The 18,906-nt window shown below is 37.6% G+C and overlaps 1 protein-coding gene across 2 annotated transcripts in view; it reads left to right on the plus strand.

The window, feature by feature from the left end:
- Positions 1-18,906, plus strand: part of Ddr (discoidin domain-containing receptor 2) — a 2,443,951-nt gene that overhangs the window by 1,580,853 nt on the left and 844,192 nt on the right. For both annotated transcript variants that reach the window (XM_067140519.2, XM_067140518.2), the window contains one exon: positions 5,157-5,304. In XM_067140519.2, the coding sequence (XP_066996620.1) occupies positions 5,157-5,304 (148 nt within the window). The remainder of the gene's footprint in view (positions 1-5,156; positions 5,305-18,906) is intronic.

An 18,906-nucleotide genomic window follows, 5' to 3' on the forward strand; every position in this document is an offset into this window, starting at 1 on the left:
GTGTGCACACTTAACGAATACGGTGGAGGAGTGTTCACAGCTGTCTGCAGCCTGGCCTTCAAGCTCTGGAACTTGGGACTGTTAGAACGGCGGCGTAATATTGTTCGTTAAAAGTGAGAAAATATGCCGCTATTCATTTGGTCGAGCATTTCATATGATAGCGACTTGCCATTTGGGGTCACTTTTTCGGCAGAGGTCGGATGATTGGCAGTTTTGCAGTTATGAGGAAAAATATCCGTCATTAATGTGTGTTGTTGTAGGAAGAAAGAAGTCTTATAATTTTTCTTAAAAGCGACAGGTCATTCTACCGTGTCCAGTAGAGCCCGACTTTCTATCACTGAGGGCGCTCTTGACATCACCTGGAGTCACACGAGAGAAGTAGAATGTTTCACCACCATGCTTTCCCGTTGAAGATATTCTGTCAGTAATGGCTCTCTTGGTATTTCCGTTCATCTGAATAGTTCTTGAGCTAAAATAAGAATTCAGGTCGTCCAAAGGTGCATTATACCCGTATTTACTATTGTTCGTCTTTGTTTTGCTTAAACGCATATCGCGGAGAATTTTCTCTACAATTGCAGAGTTAAGGGTAGGCCTACTTAAAATTTCTCACGAGAAGCGTATTTTAGCGTTTTTTATCATCTGCTTTATTTTTATTTCAGAGTCTTTTTTATTTGTCTAAATTATACTCTGTTGGATACTTCCGCATAATAACTATATGCTGCGTCTCTGTCTTTCATTTTGGGTCGATGACCTAGATGTTAGGCCCCTTAAAACGACAAGCATCATCATCATCATCATGCCTTTCATTTTATCTGGAATATCTTGACTGACCCAAGGGTTAGGGGGTCGCTTTACTCTAGCAGTACGTAATAAGGCATGGCTGTCGTATAATAATTTAAAAGAAGTTCGTTAAAACGAGATACATTGTCGTCAATGTCCTTTATATACTGAAGTGGTGTGCTCAGAGGGTCCTCAATGAGGGCTTCTTCGTATAATTTTTTTGAAATCCCTGTTTATCTTAGGCTTGTATTTTGTACACTTCAGAGAGTATGCAGCGTATATCATATCATGGCGGGAAAGACGTGGTACAGACATCTGTCCATGTGAGAATGTGTGGTCATTATTGTTAATCCTCTACTGCCCAATGTGACTTTGAAGTCACACATCATTCTGTACACATTTTCTACTGTTAGAATGAAATTGAGCCACTACTTCCCAGTGTAACTTTCAAGTTACAGTATGGCTGTGTGATTTTCAACTCTTTGTAGTTTAATAGTTATATGCATAAGCCACCAGGAAGCGCCAAATGTATGGATGGGAGCATTTCCCAGGCACATGGCGGATAGCTAGTTTTACAATTATGTTTTGTGTTATTACTAACAAATTATATGCATAAAAATATAGAAACCAAAGGTAAGCATCTTGAATATTTTATGAGACTGTTATTTTATAAATTAGTCAATTTTCACATATCAGAACATTACTGCCCAGTGTGACCTGGAAGTCACAAACCTAATTTTTGAAAATCAAAAATGAAAATTCAATAAAAACTGCATTTATGTGTAGTTTACAACATATTTACTTAGTATATGGCAGAGAAAATTTTTTAAAACACAACAAAATAATTTGGGCAGTAGAGGGTTAACAATAATTAGATCGAGGAGTATGTGCGAGTTTGCAAAGTGGTGAGTGGGATAAGGACAGGATTGTCATATTAATGGGTTCGAACATGCATGTTAGTTGCATAGTCTCAGTAGTTTCATTTGTCAGGTCACTGTTAAAATATTCAATTAAAATCATATGTTCATACCTGGATATTAAATCTTGTAGCGCTTCCTCCAGATCCGTGATGCTACCAGTTTTAGGTGGGCGAAACACTACACCGGGTAAACACTTTGTACCACGATCTTCACTTTCTATCTACGGTCTGTGAGAGTATTCTGTTGGTGATTTAAATATTTCCTTATATTTCATATAATCACGTATGAATATCCCGACTCCACGTTCAGGCTCTTCCCACTCATTTTAAATAGTGCTGAAGGGCTAGACTGACGTAACCATGACTCTGAAATCATTATAGCGTGCATATTGCATTCTGAAAATATTTCGGAGAATTCTGTAAAATTTGGGACAATGCTCTGTATGTTGACATGTTCTATTTGTAGATAAGTAGGGTAGGACGAAGGGATGTATTTGTGATCCTTTGCGAGGGGGTCGATATGAGGCTGAAATTAGTCTCATTTGTTTCCTAGTTGCCTAATGCACCAAATTCAAAATTAAAGTATGACAATGATAGTAAGAAGTACCTAATACATGTATAAGATTAGTATCTGTAGTCGCGGCCACCAAATTAGGTGGATCAGAGAAATTACGCTGTTGCGAAAGTTATGTAGCATCTGACGAAGAAATGTCCAATTGAACACAGCATTCCTGAACTCCAGGCAGTTTGTTCTCTCCCAAACTTACAATGTTGCAAAACAAATTATACTACAAGCTTCAGGAAAGACTGCTTATTTGAGCGGTATAACTATTTTCCACGTAAACGAATTAAAATAATTATAAGCGTACTACCGATGGCTTCCTTCCGGGTAAAGCAGTCCCCCAGTCCGTATCTCCGGGTAGGGACTACGAGAGAGGAGACAATCATCAGGAGGATGAATACTGACACTCAGCGAGTTGGGGCGTGGAATTTTCGAAGTTTGAATAGTTGTGGTATGTTAGAAAACGTGGAAAAAGGGAACAGATAGACTAAAGTCACATAGAGTTGGTATATTTGGCGTACGTTGGCAGGAAGAGCAAGATATTTACTTCGACATCTATAGCATTACCAACACAAAATCAAACAGGGGATATGCAGAAGTTGATTTAATAATTAAAAAGAAAATTAGGCAGCGGGTAAGCTATTATGACCGGCATAGTGAACGTATTATTGCTTTCAAAATGGACACCAAGTCAATGTCCACCACAAAAGTACAGGCTTATATGTCAAGTATTTCGGCGGACGGTGAAGAAATCGAAAAAAAATTAAGATTGAATAAAATACATGAAGGGAAATGAGAATCTAATTGTGATGGGAGATTGGAATGCAGTGGTAGGCCAAGAAAGAAAAGATAATGTAAAAGGGGAATTCGGACTGGGACAAAGGAGCGAAAGAGGACGTCGCCTGGTAGAATTTTGCATCGATCATAATTTATTCCTTGCTCGTACTTGGTTCCAACACTACAGACGACGACAGTATACTTGGACAAGACCTGGAGATACTGGAAAATATAAAAATCTTCATTATGCTTACGTAGAGATTCAGGAACCAGGTATTGGATAACAAGACCTTCTCACAAACGGTCATGAATAAGGACCACGACCTGGTGGTCAGGAAGGTATGCAAGGAGATAGTATCTAGAAAATTTGAACGAAAAGGGAGGGAGGGAGGGAGGGAGGGAGATAATGATAATATTATGATTTTACGTCCCACTAACTACTTGTCACGGTTTTCGGAGACGCCAAGATGCCGGATTTTTCCCGCAGGAGTTCGTTTACGTGCCAGAACATCTACCGACAGGAAGTTGACGTATTTGAGCATCTCTAAATACCACCGGACAGAGCCAATATGGAACCTGCCAAGTAGGGGTCTGGAGGCCAGCGCCTCAACCGTCTGAGACACTCAGCCCGAAGAGAGAGAGAGAGAGAGGCGGGAGAGAGCGAGCGAGTGGGGAATTGTTTCAAGGAACATCTTAAACGAGGATTAAATGAAAAGGCTGAAAGTAACACTATACATGAAGAGTGGGCAGTGCTAAAGGATAAGATCTGTAGGGCTGCGGAATAAAAGTTAGGATGAAAGGCAAATTCAAATAAGAATCAATTTATCATCTGCTTTAACTGAAGAGTTATGGGAAGTCCAAGGCACAAACTGAAAATATGATTTACAATTACCATTGATACTATACATTGAGAATGTCTAGCTGCAGTCGCTTAATTGCGGCCAGTATCCAGTATTCGGGAGATCGTGGGTTCGAACCCCACTGTCGGCAGCCCTGAAGATGGTTTTCCGAGGTTTCCCATTTTCACACCAGGCAAATGTTGGGGCTGTACCTTAATTAAGGCCACGGCCGCTTCCTTCCCATTCCTAGCCCCTTCCTGCCTCATCGTCACCATAAGACCTATCTGTGTCGGTGCGACGTAAAGCAAATAACAAAAAAAAGAGAGAGAATGTTGAATCGCAGCTGCGAATGAAAATGCCTTGTTCGATGTTTCAGATTCTAAGAAGTTCCGAATTTCTGGAAGAGAGTGAACAATGACATCATGCCGTTCTGAAAAATTAGGAGTAGCATCCTGGTGTTCAATCCAGCGTGCTAACATGCTAAATTAAACGAATGATTTGCATAGGGTTCTTCTCCCTTATTTTAACTGCACAGCCATTAAACTGTCCACTCATATTTCCAGCTCCATCAAAACCCATAACTCTTAAATTGCTCAAATTTAGACTGAGATTATGCAGATTTTTCGATAAGAACACTGGCCACCAAAAAACCACGACCATCATATATGGTAACAAATTTAAGAAAGTCTTCCCGAATCACGAAAGGTTGTTTCCCAATGTATACATAACTAACGCAGACAGGGAATTGTTGAATACCTTAAACGTCTGCTAGAACATTAAATACGTACACTGGTTAGTGTTATTTACAATAGTGTTGTTAATAATTTCCCCACATACTTCAATAATTTGACGGGTATATTTGCAATAGCATCACAGTGTAGAAGATATTCGTTTAGCTCACTGTCACTGTCATCAATTCGAAAACTCAACAATGCTCTAACATTGTCGTCACGCAAACCTTGATTTCCTTCCAAAGAAAAGCGACTGACTTGTCCATGACCTCTCAACTTTAAAACTCCTCTGCCACAAAAAGTACCGTTTTGATCATTGGAAATTTTCCCGGATTTCCACTATTTGAGTTTTTCTGCCTCTGTCTATTAGGTCAGTAACAAAACTAAATTTGTCTGCGAAAAAGAGGAAATTTTGAGCGATAATACAGGCTTTATTTTTTGTGATGAACAGATACTTTATTATTGTTGTTTAAGTTTCTATATTCAAATAATCTACATGATATTATTACCAATTGGTGGCTAATATTTTATGATCTTGTCTGTTTCAGCTGCTGGAGGGAAACACAAACACATATACTGTAGTTGAACAGAAATTGGAGCCGGCTATTCTAGCAACAAACGTACGCTTTGTGCCCTACAGCGAGCACCTTCGGACTGTCTGTATGAGGGTGGAACTGTTGGGCTGTGTGTGGTATGGTAAGTACAGTATTCTATAACGAGTTTGTATATTATACACTAGGCCTCCCCATCTAGTTCTCTGCACGCACAAATCGCAATGAGCTTTTAGAAATAATTTCCAAAGGAATGGGCCACCTTACATAATATAACATAAACTAGCAAGACACCAGTACTTCACTACGGCTTTAAACTGAAAGTTATCATTCGAAGTTTTACATTTGGAGCGTCCACAGTCAGTTGAGCCTGTATAATACGTCAAACGGTTTTGGGGTCATGATTATTTATTTTCTGATCTACATATCCCGTACGGAAGAATTTTAATGATTTAAACCCTATCTTATTTGACATCTAGGACCTAACAGCGACTAACCTGTGAAATTGTGATTTTGTGTGTCGAACAATGCTTTTTTATAGTGTGAATGTTTTTAAATGTTTAATAACATCTAGGATATAGCAGACCACCCTTCACATAAAATTCTAAGTTGATGCCTGAAACGGTTTGGGAAGAATGGATATTGTGGTTTTGAAAGTGAACCACCATCTAAACCCCTTAAGGAAGAAATATTTTAAAGTACACAATATTTTACACCTAGGACATAAAAGAAGAGTCATCTCGTATAATTACAACTTTCTACGTCAAGTGGTTTTGGAGGGATGGATAATTTCGCTTACGGATCTAACAACACTTAATACGTTAGGGGGGCGGGGGAATGTTTAAATATGTTTCCTATTTCACACCTAGGATTTACAGCATATGAAATAATATATTTGTTTTTGGATCTTAATCCCCATTTCAATTCTGAGGGGTTAAAGTTCTTTCAAACTTTCTGTTATTTAATACCTAGGATATCATTGGAAATTTTAACTTCATAATTCAAAGCGTTTCATATAAATGCATACTTTGTCTTCATTACTCAACTCCCCCCCCCCCCCGCACTGCCATAGTCAAAACCTCTTAGGGGTGCATTGCTTTAAGTCCACTTCTTATTTGTATCCTCATAAAATGAATTCAACTCCTTTTACACCCCCGTTAACTTGATTTCCCCCCCCCCCCTCCCAAATAGTTTTTCTTTATTTTTAAAGGAGATTCCAAATACAAATTTTAATGGCTATAACACCTTCAGTGTTTGAGATATAAGTATCCTCATAAATGGTATTCAACTCAGTTTTTACCCTTTTTCACCTCCCTTAAGATGATTTTACGATTTAAAAAAATACGTATTTCTTTATTTTTAAAGGAGATTCCAAATACCAATGTTACGTTTTTGAGATACAGATAAACTCATTTTAAAAATTCACTCCCCCTTTTCACCCCCTTAGCGACGGAATATCCAAAAATCGTCTCTTAGTGATCACCTGCACTGTAATATAAATATATCCTCAAAACGTCATTGCTTTATGTCCAGTAGTTTTGGCTCGGAGATGATGAATCAGTCAGTTAGTCAGTCAGTCAGTCAGTCAGTCAGTCAGTCAGTCAGTCAGTCAGTCAGTCAGGACATGTTATTTTATATTTATAGACTAGCAGTTACCCGCGACTTTCCTCGCGTGGATTTCGTAATTTGTTAAAGTTAATCGTTCCTTAGTACAGTACTAAGACATTATCTGAAAATTAACTAAGGTATAAAAATTCACTGAAAAATTGAGTCTCGTTCACCCTAGAAACTCTTTGCAAACCAAATTTGTGGTATTGCCTTTTGGGGCTGAGATGACCATGCGACATAGAACTGTATATGTGAGAAACAGTACAGATTCCAAGTACCTTAATCCACGTCTGTAACATCTTCAGTTTTTGAGATGTTAAGTATTCTCATAAAAATTAATTCAACTCTTTTTTCACTTCTCTTAACCACCGTTAAGTGCCTTTTCCGAAAGTAAAATTTGTCCGTGTATTTTTAAAGAACTTTCCAAATACGAAGTTCCACGTCTGTAACATGTTCAGTACTGTAAGTATACCGATACTCAATTTAAAATTTCATATGCTTTTTTAATTCTTTTCACCCCCCTTAAATAGATTATCTGAAGAAAGGTGTTTATGTTTAAAAGAGATTCCAAATACCAGTTTTCACGTCTGTCACATATTCAGTTTTTGAGATATAAGTATCCTCATAAAAAGAATTCAGCTTCTCCTTCACTTCTTTCCACAATAAATACGTGTTTCTTTATTTTTAAAAGAGATTCAAAATACCACCGTTCACGTCTGAAGCATCTTTAATTTCTTATATATATATATATATATATATAAAACTATCCTAATAAACAGAATTCAACTCCTTTACTTATTTTCATCCCCCCTTTAAGTCGATTTTCCGAAAACAGAAAAATAGTGTTTATTTTTAAAGGAGATTCCAAATACCAATTTTCACGTCTGTAGCATCTCTAGATTTTTTAGATATAGGTATCCTCATACAAATCATCCATCTAATTTTGCAATTTTTTCACTCCCTCTAAGTCATTTTCCGAATACAAAAGAATACGTGTCTATTTATTTTACAGGAGATTCTAAATATCAAACAAAGAAGTATCTCCATAAAATGAATTCACCCCTCTCCACCGCCAAGTTGATTTTCTCCCTTACATCTTTAGTTTCTGCGATGTAAGTACTCTCATATAAAGTACTCAACTAATTTTTCACTTCATAAACCCCCCTTAAGTGGATTTCCCGAAAGCCAATGAATATGTGTTTCTTTATTTGGAATCTTCTTTCAAATATAAAATTTCTGTAACATCTTCAGTTTTTTAACAATAATATATCATCATGAAAGCAATTCAACTCTTTTTTACGTCTGTAAACTTTTAAGTTCTTGATATATATATTCTCATTTAAACCGCCTTAGAGACGATGTATAGAAAAATCCTCTCTTAGTAAGCACCTACACTCTAATATGAATGTATCCTTAAAATTTTATTTCTTTACGTCTAGTAGTTTTGGCTCGGCGATGATGAATCTCTCCGTCAGGACATGTTGTTTTATATATTTATATAAACAAGTCAACCAGGACCAACGCTTCTTTCAGACTTCAATCATCATCAGCCACCACTATAAAGTGTTTATCTAGTCCTTTCTGAAGTGATTTCAAAGGACTAGAAAATTTATTGTACATCTCCATTATTAAATTATTCCTCATGTATTCCGACACTGTCTTCTTTTTATAGTCCTTGCTACTTTAGAGAAAACTCCATTCAATCTTATTCGTCTACTAATGTCAGTCCATTCCATCTCTCCGCTGACCTGGAAGATACTAGTTAGATGAGCAGCTCGTCACCTTACGCCCAAATTTTCCCAGCCCAAAGTTTGCAACATTTTAGCGACACCACTCTTTAGTCGGAAATCATCCAGAAATAATCGTGGTGCTTTCCTTTGGATATTTTCCAGTTCTCGAATCAAGTAATCCAGGTGAAGGTCTCATACACTGCAACCATCTTCTAATTGGGTTCTTACCGCCATTTTCTTCACATCCTTACTAAAATCCCTAAATACACTCATGTCCATATTGCAACCTATGCACCTCTTCCTCTGTGGTGATTTCTTCCTTCTGGATCTGCCACGGTTGCCCTGTAATAAAAAATACTCACCGCAGACGTCTCTTTTCTCCAAGGGTGGTCTCGTTCACAAGACTGTCAATGTGCAATGCAGTAGGAGGATACGAGGCTACTAGGCTATAGGCTAATCTATTCTACTGAAATAAAGGAAATCCTGGCCATGGCTGAGGTTTGAATGTGTTTGTTTATAAAAGAAAATGACTAAAAAATTTAATTAAAATAAAATATGAACCTGTTTCAAGTATGTGTGTAACAAGTGTAACTGTCATCAACCCAAAGTAAACATACAAAAAGACATCAGTATATCCTCTAAATCAACTACACTGATTTAATAATGGGGGCTCAAAATTAAGCGCCATCACTAATTAATTCATCGAATGCAATTAATTAAACACATTTTTACTCTAGATAACTACGTCGTTTCTAGACAATCATGACACTCAACAATAGTCTCTGCTTATGCAATTGCCATTCACTAACATGAACCTTGAATATAAATTAATGACTGTAGCTGGATAACTAATAGATTAGAATTATTCATTACAATTACCAATCATTAGTGATGTTCACAAATGCAATTTTTACAACTCAGAACGTTCAATAGTCTTTGGGATTCACTGCTCTCCTTTACGCTTTTCATTTAAATTAAATTTCAGCGATTTCCACCTAGATACATTGGCCTCTCATTTCTGAATGTCTCCATCTCACACTTCGAAAATTACATCATAAAGTTGATTGCCAATGATTGATTTGTTTCTCAGTCACAATTTACAGATTTAATGGTGGCATCCCTGTGTAACACCATGAGATAGGAGGTCAATCACAGCAAGTTTAATTGAGTATCTAGTCAACTGAACAGCCATCGCTTACATTTACATGACATACGTTGATCATATTCGGTCTCACAGGGACCGAAAGTGCCTGAAGAGAACAATGAAACATAATACACGTTTATAATTTCTAAATCAAACTTATTGTCATGTAAACAAGAAGTGAATCTAAGATGCTGTCTAGTTAAACTGACGCGAGCTATCATGAACCTAACATTATACCGAACACAGCGGAAAATCTCCGATCTTAATAAAAGAAAATCTATCTACATTTATAACCACAGTCAATCACCACCTATGCTAAATAAAAATGATCAAAGGGAAAACGCTGCTGCTGCCTACATAATTTATATACACGCTGATTCACGCGTATGGTTATTTACAATACAAAAATACTGAACAGTTAATTTACTGATTTCTACGACGCGTGTTCATTTCAGTGACTATGGATTTGTTATAATTGAAATCAGCGTCGACCATGACCTTGATGTGGATTATTCATGGCCGTCTCATGACATACAGGAAACTAAATGAAATCTCATAACAGAATGAAGTACAATTATCAATTCAAAACATGGCGCAAGAAACCTTCTCGGATGTCGTTGACATAAAATGAAACAAAATTATACCTGCTACATCTTATCCCTTACACAAGTTCCAGATGAAAACCATTTGATATTATTTTGTTAAAATGATCTTAGGTCAACTGCAATGGTCAGTGAATATTCTATAAAGGGTACATACGTTAATTTCCGATGGTTGGTTGCATGGATTTTCCTTTCATGACTAGGTTCTTATATCACTGTTGTGAGCATTTTCTTACTTCCTTATTTCTCCTTTTAACTTTATTTACAGCATCGTAGACCTCAAATGAAACTCATTTCTCTGAGTAAACAAATTATTGTCCTTTCCTTTCGTACAGAGAGCTTCGCGCATTTCTTAATACTTTTGATATGTATATCACTTATCTCTCGGCTTATCCGCTGGCATAGAATTTATCTACTCCTTTACTCTCAGGATAAATTCACAATAAATTTTCATAATTCTCTATCATAACGGACCAATTAATGTTCAACAACTTTTCAACATAGCAACAACGGCTCCTTTCCTTTGATTAAAAAAATCTCAACTGGTTTCCAAGACTTACGCTTTAACGATCCTGTAAAATATGTAACCATGAACATTAAAAATCATAACTAGCCGGATAACTTATCATGAAGACTGTTATAATAGTAATAATTTATTATTATTATTATTATTATTATTATTATTATTATTATTATTATTATTATTATTATTATTATTATTATGCGTTTCAATCACAAGGTTATAGAATCTTCAAAGGGAAAACTGGTAAAGGTGTGATGAAAACTGTTCCACACCTTGGCACAGGATTTATTGTCAGCAGGAAAATTATTGATAGAGTCACCGATTTCAGCTCTCCTAACAGCAGGGTCTCGATGCTTAGATTTCGGAGTATGAACAACGTACACACGCTTGTGAACGTACATGCGCCAATCAACCAGGCAAACAAGACAGACCCGGAAGGAACAGACAAATTCTGGGAGGACCTGGAAGATGTTATATCAAAAATTCCTGACAAACACACAATCATTTTGCTTGGAGACTTCAATGCCCAGATTGGCAAAGAAAGGAAATTCCAAAATATCGTTGGAAACTATCCAGCCCACAGACGAACCAACCGAAATTGGGAAAGGCTTATAGAGCTTTGTAAGGCATTCAATCTTGTTCTTAAGTCAACAGCCTTCAAACATCTACCAAGAAAACAAAAGACATGGATATCACCAAATCCTCACTTGGGAGAATTTCAAATAGTTCATGTTGCCATTGCACGAAAAGCAACACAAGAGATCCAAAATGTTAAAGTCCTGAGAAGTGCTAACCTTGACTCAGACCACTATCTATCCAAGATCAAAAGTAAGCTTCATCCAAGAAACACCAAGAGAGTTAAGATAAAGAAAACTAGCAAATTTGATACAGAAAAGCTGAAAACCAGCGAAAAATTCACTCAGAAACTTCAGTCTTTGGACACAGAAAATTGGGAACAACTGAAAAATGCCATTGTTGAAACGGCTGAGGAGACAGTATTGCTAAAGAAACCAAAGAAGCATCCGTGGTGGACTCAAGAATGTGATGAAGCCATAACACAAAGACAAATCGCTTGGCAAAGATGGAATTCCCTGAAGAATCCAGAAAGATATGAAGACTTCCTGGAGGCTAGGAAACATGCAGCGAAAGTGATCCGCCAAGTAAAGCGCGCATTTGACAAAAACCAACTGACACAGATCGAGCAGGACTTCAATATGAATAATACTAGGGATTTCTATAGAACCTTCAAACACAACCTCACCAAGTACACCCCACCAAATCTACATTTCCGAGATAACAATGGAAAAGTTACCTACAACGACAAGAATAACTGCCAAATCTTGGCTAAATATTTTGAATCTCTTCTTAACTGCGAAGAACCAGAATCAGAATTCACCTTTGAAGAATCCAGACATCCCAACCCAGACTCTTCTCCCCCCACAAAAGAGGAAATCAAACAGATAATTACATCATTAAAGAACAACAAAGTACCTGGAGAAGGTGCGATAATTGCCGAACTCTGGAAGGCTGCAGATGAAAAGACGATCGATAAACTAACTGAGATTATTCGCGAGATCTGGGAAACAGAGAAGATCCTAAATGATTGGACAGCAGCCCTGTTTCATCCCCTACATAAGAAAGGTGACAAAACAGATGTAAACAACTATCGCGGCATCTCCCTTCTCGCAGTAACATACAAAATTCCCTCCAAAGTCCTTCAAACTCGGGCAGAAGAGCAACTTGATTCACAGTTGTGTGAATACCAAGGAGGCTTTAGAAAAGGACGATCTTGTGCAGAGCAGATCATGAACCTTAAGTCTGTCCTGTCGTACCTAAAATCCAGGAATAAGAATTTTGTAGTTACTTTTGTTGACTTCCAAAAAGCCTACGACTCCATAGATCGACACACACTTCTCCGCATTCTGAAGGAAATGGGCTTAGACAACAAAACGAGAGCTATCATTCAACAGACCTTAACCAGCACTACGTCCAGGGTGAATTTCAGGGGAGAAATTTCGAACGTCTTTGAAATCAAGACTGGTGTTAGGCAAGGGGATGGACTATCACCGCTTCTCTTCAACTGCGCTCTGGAGAAAATCATTCGGGAATGGCGCAAGGAGATGTGCAAGGAAGAGGTTGAGAAAGACCTTAGAATAGGATATAAGAAAGATGATCTTATCATAGACTGCCTAGCTTTTGCAGATGACCTAGCGATCTTTTCTGATTCCCTAGATACTGCTGAAAAACAAATTAACCAACTGAGAATCCAAGCAGCAAAAGCTGGCCTCCAAATCTCTTTCCAAAAAACAGAGTTTATAACCAACATCAAGCCAGCTCCCAGAGAGCTCATTGTGGAACAGGGAAAAATCAAGCAGGTGGAAAATTTTAAGTACTTAGGCGAGTGGATAGTACCTAACAACTCTGAGAAAGAAGCAATCATGTGGAGAATCAACAAGATGGAGGTGGCATATCAACTGACTAGGAATGTCTACAACAAAAGGTCAGTGTCCATCAATGCCAAGCTTAGGCATTATTGTTCGGTTGAACGCCCGGAAGCACTGTACGCAGCAGAATGCTTTGCAATGAACAGAAAAGGTCTGATGGAGAAGCTAGACGCTAAAGAAAGAAAAATCCTGAGAAAGATTTTTGGACCAATCAAAGAAAATGGTGAGTACAGGAGACGACACAACAGCGATCTGTACCAGCATATGGAGAAGATAACGGACACGATTCGGAAAAGGAGGATTAATTTTTATGGCCATATAGCACGCATGAGCACACAGAGACAGACCAATAGGATCTTTTCCTACTTTCTTAACAAGAAAACCAAGGGACCCTGGTTTATCGAAGTTGAAAAAGACCTTCAATAAATAGGAATCACACTCGAAGACATCTAGAAACGTGCTCCTCCCCACAAAAAGCTCCAGGGATACAAGAGGTTCCAAGAAAGGCCAAAGCTGAAAACAGGCAAGAAGTGGACATGAAAGAAAGGAGGCTCACAGAACGAGAATGCGTGAGTACTGGGGAAGAATTAAAGCTCAAGGATGCAAACGGTTGAAATTACGTGGTCCACAGCAGGCCGAAACGAAGAAAGAAGAAGAGAATAATAATAATAATAATAATAATAATAATAATAATAATAATAATAATAATAATAATACCCTAATTGTTATTATTATTTTATACTCTTACTCCAACACACTTATTCCGACATGGCAATGACGGCTACTGGCAACTAACGTTCCTGATACTCGTTTATCCACGACTTATAATTTAAATCAATAATTAAATTTCCTTAAAATGCGTTATCTGAATTTTACACGTAATTCTTATTATGATTATTATTCCGTGAGATTAAAAATTCACAGATCTTACAGTAATTGAAAATATTATGCAAAGATAAATTTTTCTGCATGGAATATACGCTTAACTCTGTACCGTACTGAAATTCGAGTCATCGTTGGCCAATTCGTCGATCTTAAATTAAATTACATAATTCATATCATAGTGTGTGAATGGCAAATCTGCTTACAAGGTGAAGACTGCGATATTATTACTACATGACTAATATTGAGTGCAAATTATGCTACTGACATTTACCTCCGACAAACTCGCTTCTTAAACATAAGTATTATTTAAGTTATTAGAATAAACAACAACTTAGATTTCAGTTCACTTACTGATTTGAAGATTGCCGGGCGTGTCATCTGAAGTCCCTTCGGCTGTCCTGCTTCTTTTAGCCCATGGTGACTGAGACACGAGACATCGTCGTAAAACCGCCGTATCCAGATATGATTGGCGTCTTCAAGTACACTTCTTCACACACACACGAAACTTGATCTTGACGAATTTACTAATTACACAATGTATCTTATATTCTAATAACACATTCGATTATCAACAATTGCCTCTACACTCGTGTATAATGCTGCTCCTATGATGAAACTACCGTTGGAACACTCCTTCGTAACTTCCTGATCAGCTGGATTCCGAAATACTCTCCCCAAAGTAGTGGTCAGTCATATCGGATTAGTTCCGCTCCCTTCCCACAAGGTCGCTTAACATTTGTTTACGTTTTAATTGTCGGTCACCCTACTATTCTCGGAATTTGAACTGGCCTGAATGAGCTGCTCGGTGACTGCACATATTCTTAACCTGGCAGCTACCAGTCCCCCGACCAAACAGTTATGACCAAGCGCCTGTTCCGTTAGTCACGGCCCGCCTTTTTTTCTTCGTAATCTACCTGGGTTATATTTACATCAGGCGTATTGGAAAATAAGTTGCAATTGCGTTCGCCAATGCCATAGTTTATACGACAAGGCGTGGAAGTTAGACTTAGATTGTTTATTTTCCCACTGGAAAATATTTTGAATGAATTCTTTAACTCATTATGTACTGAGACTCTGATAGTTTTAAGTTAGTTGTCGCCATGACTGACTTAAAGTTAATGTTGCTAGTCACTGTTTCCAGCTCAACACAGAAGAACTCAAAATTTTGAACTAACTTACTCGAGACGATGACAAGTGACACTTAGCACGGACGAACTGACACTGAGGACTGAGAATACACTGAGAATGAGTTTGGTGATCGGGTCTCCTTTATATTTGCGTAAATACCACAGGGCTTTTCTTCCTAACCGCAGGGTTTCGTACACTTGGTATTCCTCCACTGTAGTGGTGGATCTTCTGAGCAGAATTAATTTCTATTTCACACGTCGTATATTTTCACCACAGGTATTCCTGAACTTACAATATTCGTGCTTACTCACTCATGAACCTTACCTCGCAAATCGATCGTACAGTGCTTAATTAATTTATTCGCGTGTGTAGCACTATCTTCTCTTGGGAATGCACTGTAGGTTGGTGTATTACGGCAACACGTGATTCACAGCGCGTCATATGAGTTACAGCTATGCCCTTTCTGAAATATAATAGTAAAACGTATAATTAATAACAGAAATTGTACAGAAAATATGACATTTTATCCTGCTGTCTGGATGACACTGTTTCTCCTTTAACCTTATACAGACATGTAAGATTACTGAATTATCTAAGGCGCTGGTTTCAAACTAGTAAGTTTAAGCGTTGTGATTGGCTTAACTTTGCCGGGGGGTTTCTGACGGTCTTCAGGGTGGGCGAAATCACCAGTGAAAAGGGGTGTCTGGTATAGCTCCATCCCTTATTTCAAATTTCTTTCCTTGTCCACTACTTTCCCTTTGTCCAGCGACTGGGAGTGTCCCTATTGCCCTCGACATCCGGTTTTCCCGTGAGAACGTAATAACAGAAATGGCAGTCTGTCGGCATCTCAATTTTATTTGAGGGATCTGAACAAGTGTTGTCTTTTTAAGAGCTCCCTGCTACGTGCTTAACGCTGCCTGCCAGGATTGTGGCTTCCATCCTAAATTTTTATTTGAGGTACAAAAGCGCACTTGGAGTGAATTTCGTTGCGCTAGCTATGTTTTCAACTAGATATTGATTAAAAATAACCATCCATTCTATATCAATTCGGGATATGTGTACAATATGAAGAAATCTGAAACCTTTATTTACAGTTCCGTTAGTGTGACTACCTCAAGGAAAAACTTTCCTTGTATTAACACCTAGGTACTTACAGTTAACCCCATGAGGTACTTGCACTTCAACGTATTAAAACGGAAATTTCTTCATGCTGTAATTTACAACGTGACCTTTCACCCCACTTACCATCAAACATAGTAAAAACGGAATTTTCTTCATGCTGAAACTTACAATCTGAATTTTCACACCGTTTACAGTCAAACCATTATCATACCATTCATGGAATGTCCTTCGTGGAATATGTCTTTGTCTTAGTGTATCTTTGTATATACTTCTTCTTCCTGGCCTTCCCCACAATATTCGTAGGCCCAGTTTTACGGCAATATACTCTTCCTGATGCCTATCCTATGTCGAGGGATGTATTCACCCTTGCGTGCTTCTGGGCGGTTGGAAGTGTGGTGTGTTGTATGTAGATGACGAAAAGTGTATTAAGACGACCACAAACACCAGTCTCCAAAGCAGGAAAATTAAATATACGCAGTTATAAATCTTCAGCTTGCCCTTTGAACCGAAGGACAGTACGCTGAACATTCAGCAAAGGAGCCGGACCAATGCATTTCTCGAACTAATTTTCCATAACATATGCACACAAATTACTTCTTTCCTGTAGATTTGTATAACGTGTATGTTATCTTATGTGTAAATACATATGACTTATACTTTGGCAATGAAACCTTCCCACTACGTGAAGAAATGATCACGCTTACGTTCTTACACCGTTTTGCTTCTGAGCCCTATATTTCGAAATCCCCTTGCTCATTCCTTCGTGCAGCTTTGGGAATGGTCAATTTTTCGAGGGATGTGGAAGATCTTATGTTTTTGGCACGTAGTTTTTAATTCCTAGGGTGTCGGGAAGTCTCTCATTAATTCATGCCTACCTTCGTACTTCGCTACGTTTCTGACTTCTATTTAGGCCTATTAGTATAGATTAGCTGCGTAATATCTCGAAAATTTCCCTGGATAATTTCTCAGGGTTTGATGTTAAAAAGTAATATAGACTTTCAGGAAATTTTAAAATGCATGAAAACTATAAATGCCCGGTTGAGGCGCTGGCCTTCTGACCCCAATTTGGCAGTTTCGACCCTGGCTCAGTCCGGCAGTATTTAAAGTTGTTCAAATACGTCAGCATGGTGTTTGCAGATTTACTGCCACTGTAAAATACGCATGCGGAAGGAAATTCTGGCACTTCGGCGTCTTCAAAACCCGTCAAATATAGTTAGTGGGACGTAAAATCAATAAAATTATTATAATTATTACTATTATTAGGCCCATTGTTATTATTACTATTATTAGGCATATTATTATTATTATTATTATTATTATTATTATTATTATTATCATTAAAATATAAATATTGCTTTCGAATAAAGGTTTCCCACTGGGTGAAATAACACCTACACGTAGACCAGTTTGCTTCTGAACCCTATTTTGGAACCCTCTATCTTGGCCCTTGGAAGTTTAGAAGCTTTTGATGTATTTAGGGATCATAAGAGTATCAGGTTTTCTGGGTACGCGAAAGTGCCACATTGATTCATGTGTATTTTCCTTTCTGTATACCTCACTTTATAGGTAGCTACACCTCGATTTCCAATTATTTGTATGGATGGTGATGTGAAAGTTCTAGGACTCAAAGGAAAAAACAGAAATAAAACAGCCATATTTTTGAGTTTATGGCCACTTTTGAGCTGAACGTAAGCAGATCCAAGTATCCAACTTCAGTGAAATATCAAGTTTCAGCAATGTCGCGTTGAATTGAATCTTTATATTACGCTAGTAGAATCTGATAAATACATATTTAGTGAATGTGATCCCCTAGCCATGATTGGCTGTCACATTATTTATTTATTTATTTATTTATTTATTTATTTATTTATTTATTTATTTATTTATTCTCTAATGTCCCTCTTAGCAGTATACACAAACTTTTAATATTTTTCAGTCTGTCGAATACAAAATGTATTAATACATTACGACGTAGGCTACAGTACATGTAAAAGGAAACATTCTATCAATCTCAATGAACCTCTTTGTAGTCTCATAGCGTGTATCGCTATTTGTGAAGTCCTACAGAGTGAATAAAATAGAAAATCTCAGTAGATAAACTGTTCAACAAATAGTTGGTCACTTGTTTATATGTTCATAACTCCATGAAACGCATAATTATAAGTCGTTTAAAAGGCTTAAAGTTGTACAGAACCGTAGAATTAACTAAAAACACATGATCCACATTCATACCGCATTCTTTACTGATCGTTCTGACCGTAAACAGGTGTAAAATCACCCTCCATTCCATGTAAATTTGTTATTGTGGAACATACTTCACTTCACAATATTTTGTTGATTTCCACCTTAAATGAGGGATACCCCACTCGCTCTCGATCGGATGCCGTTTATCTATACTGAATACGTTTTCATTATTTATTTACATTATTCTTCCAATCTTTACTATTACTGTACGGTGGGCTCCTAGAGAGCTACACCCGATCTCATGCCAAGGAGATTTGAAATGGTGATTTGAGGTGCGGAGAAGGTGAGGTCGTGGCGGCCGTGGCCTATAAAAAGAT

Source organism: Anabrus simplex, chromosome 2 (genome assembly GCF_040414725.1).
Source record: "Anabrus simplex isolate iqAnaSimp1 chromosome 2, ASM4041472v1, whole genome shotgun sequence".
Classification (NCBI taxonomy): domain Eukaryota; kingdom Metazoa; phylum Arthropoda; class Insecta; order Orthoptera; family Tettigoniidae; genus Anabrus; species Anabrus simplex.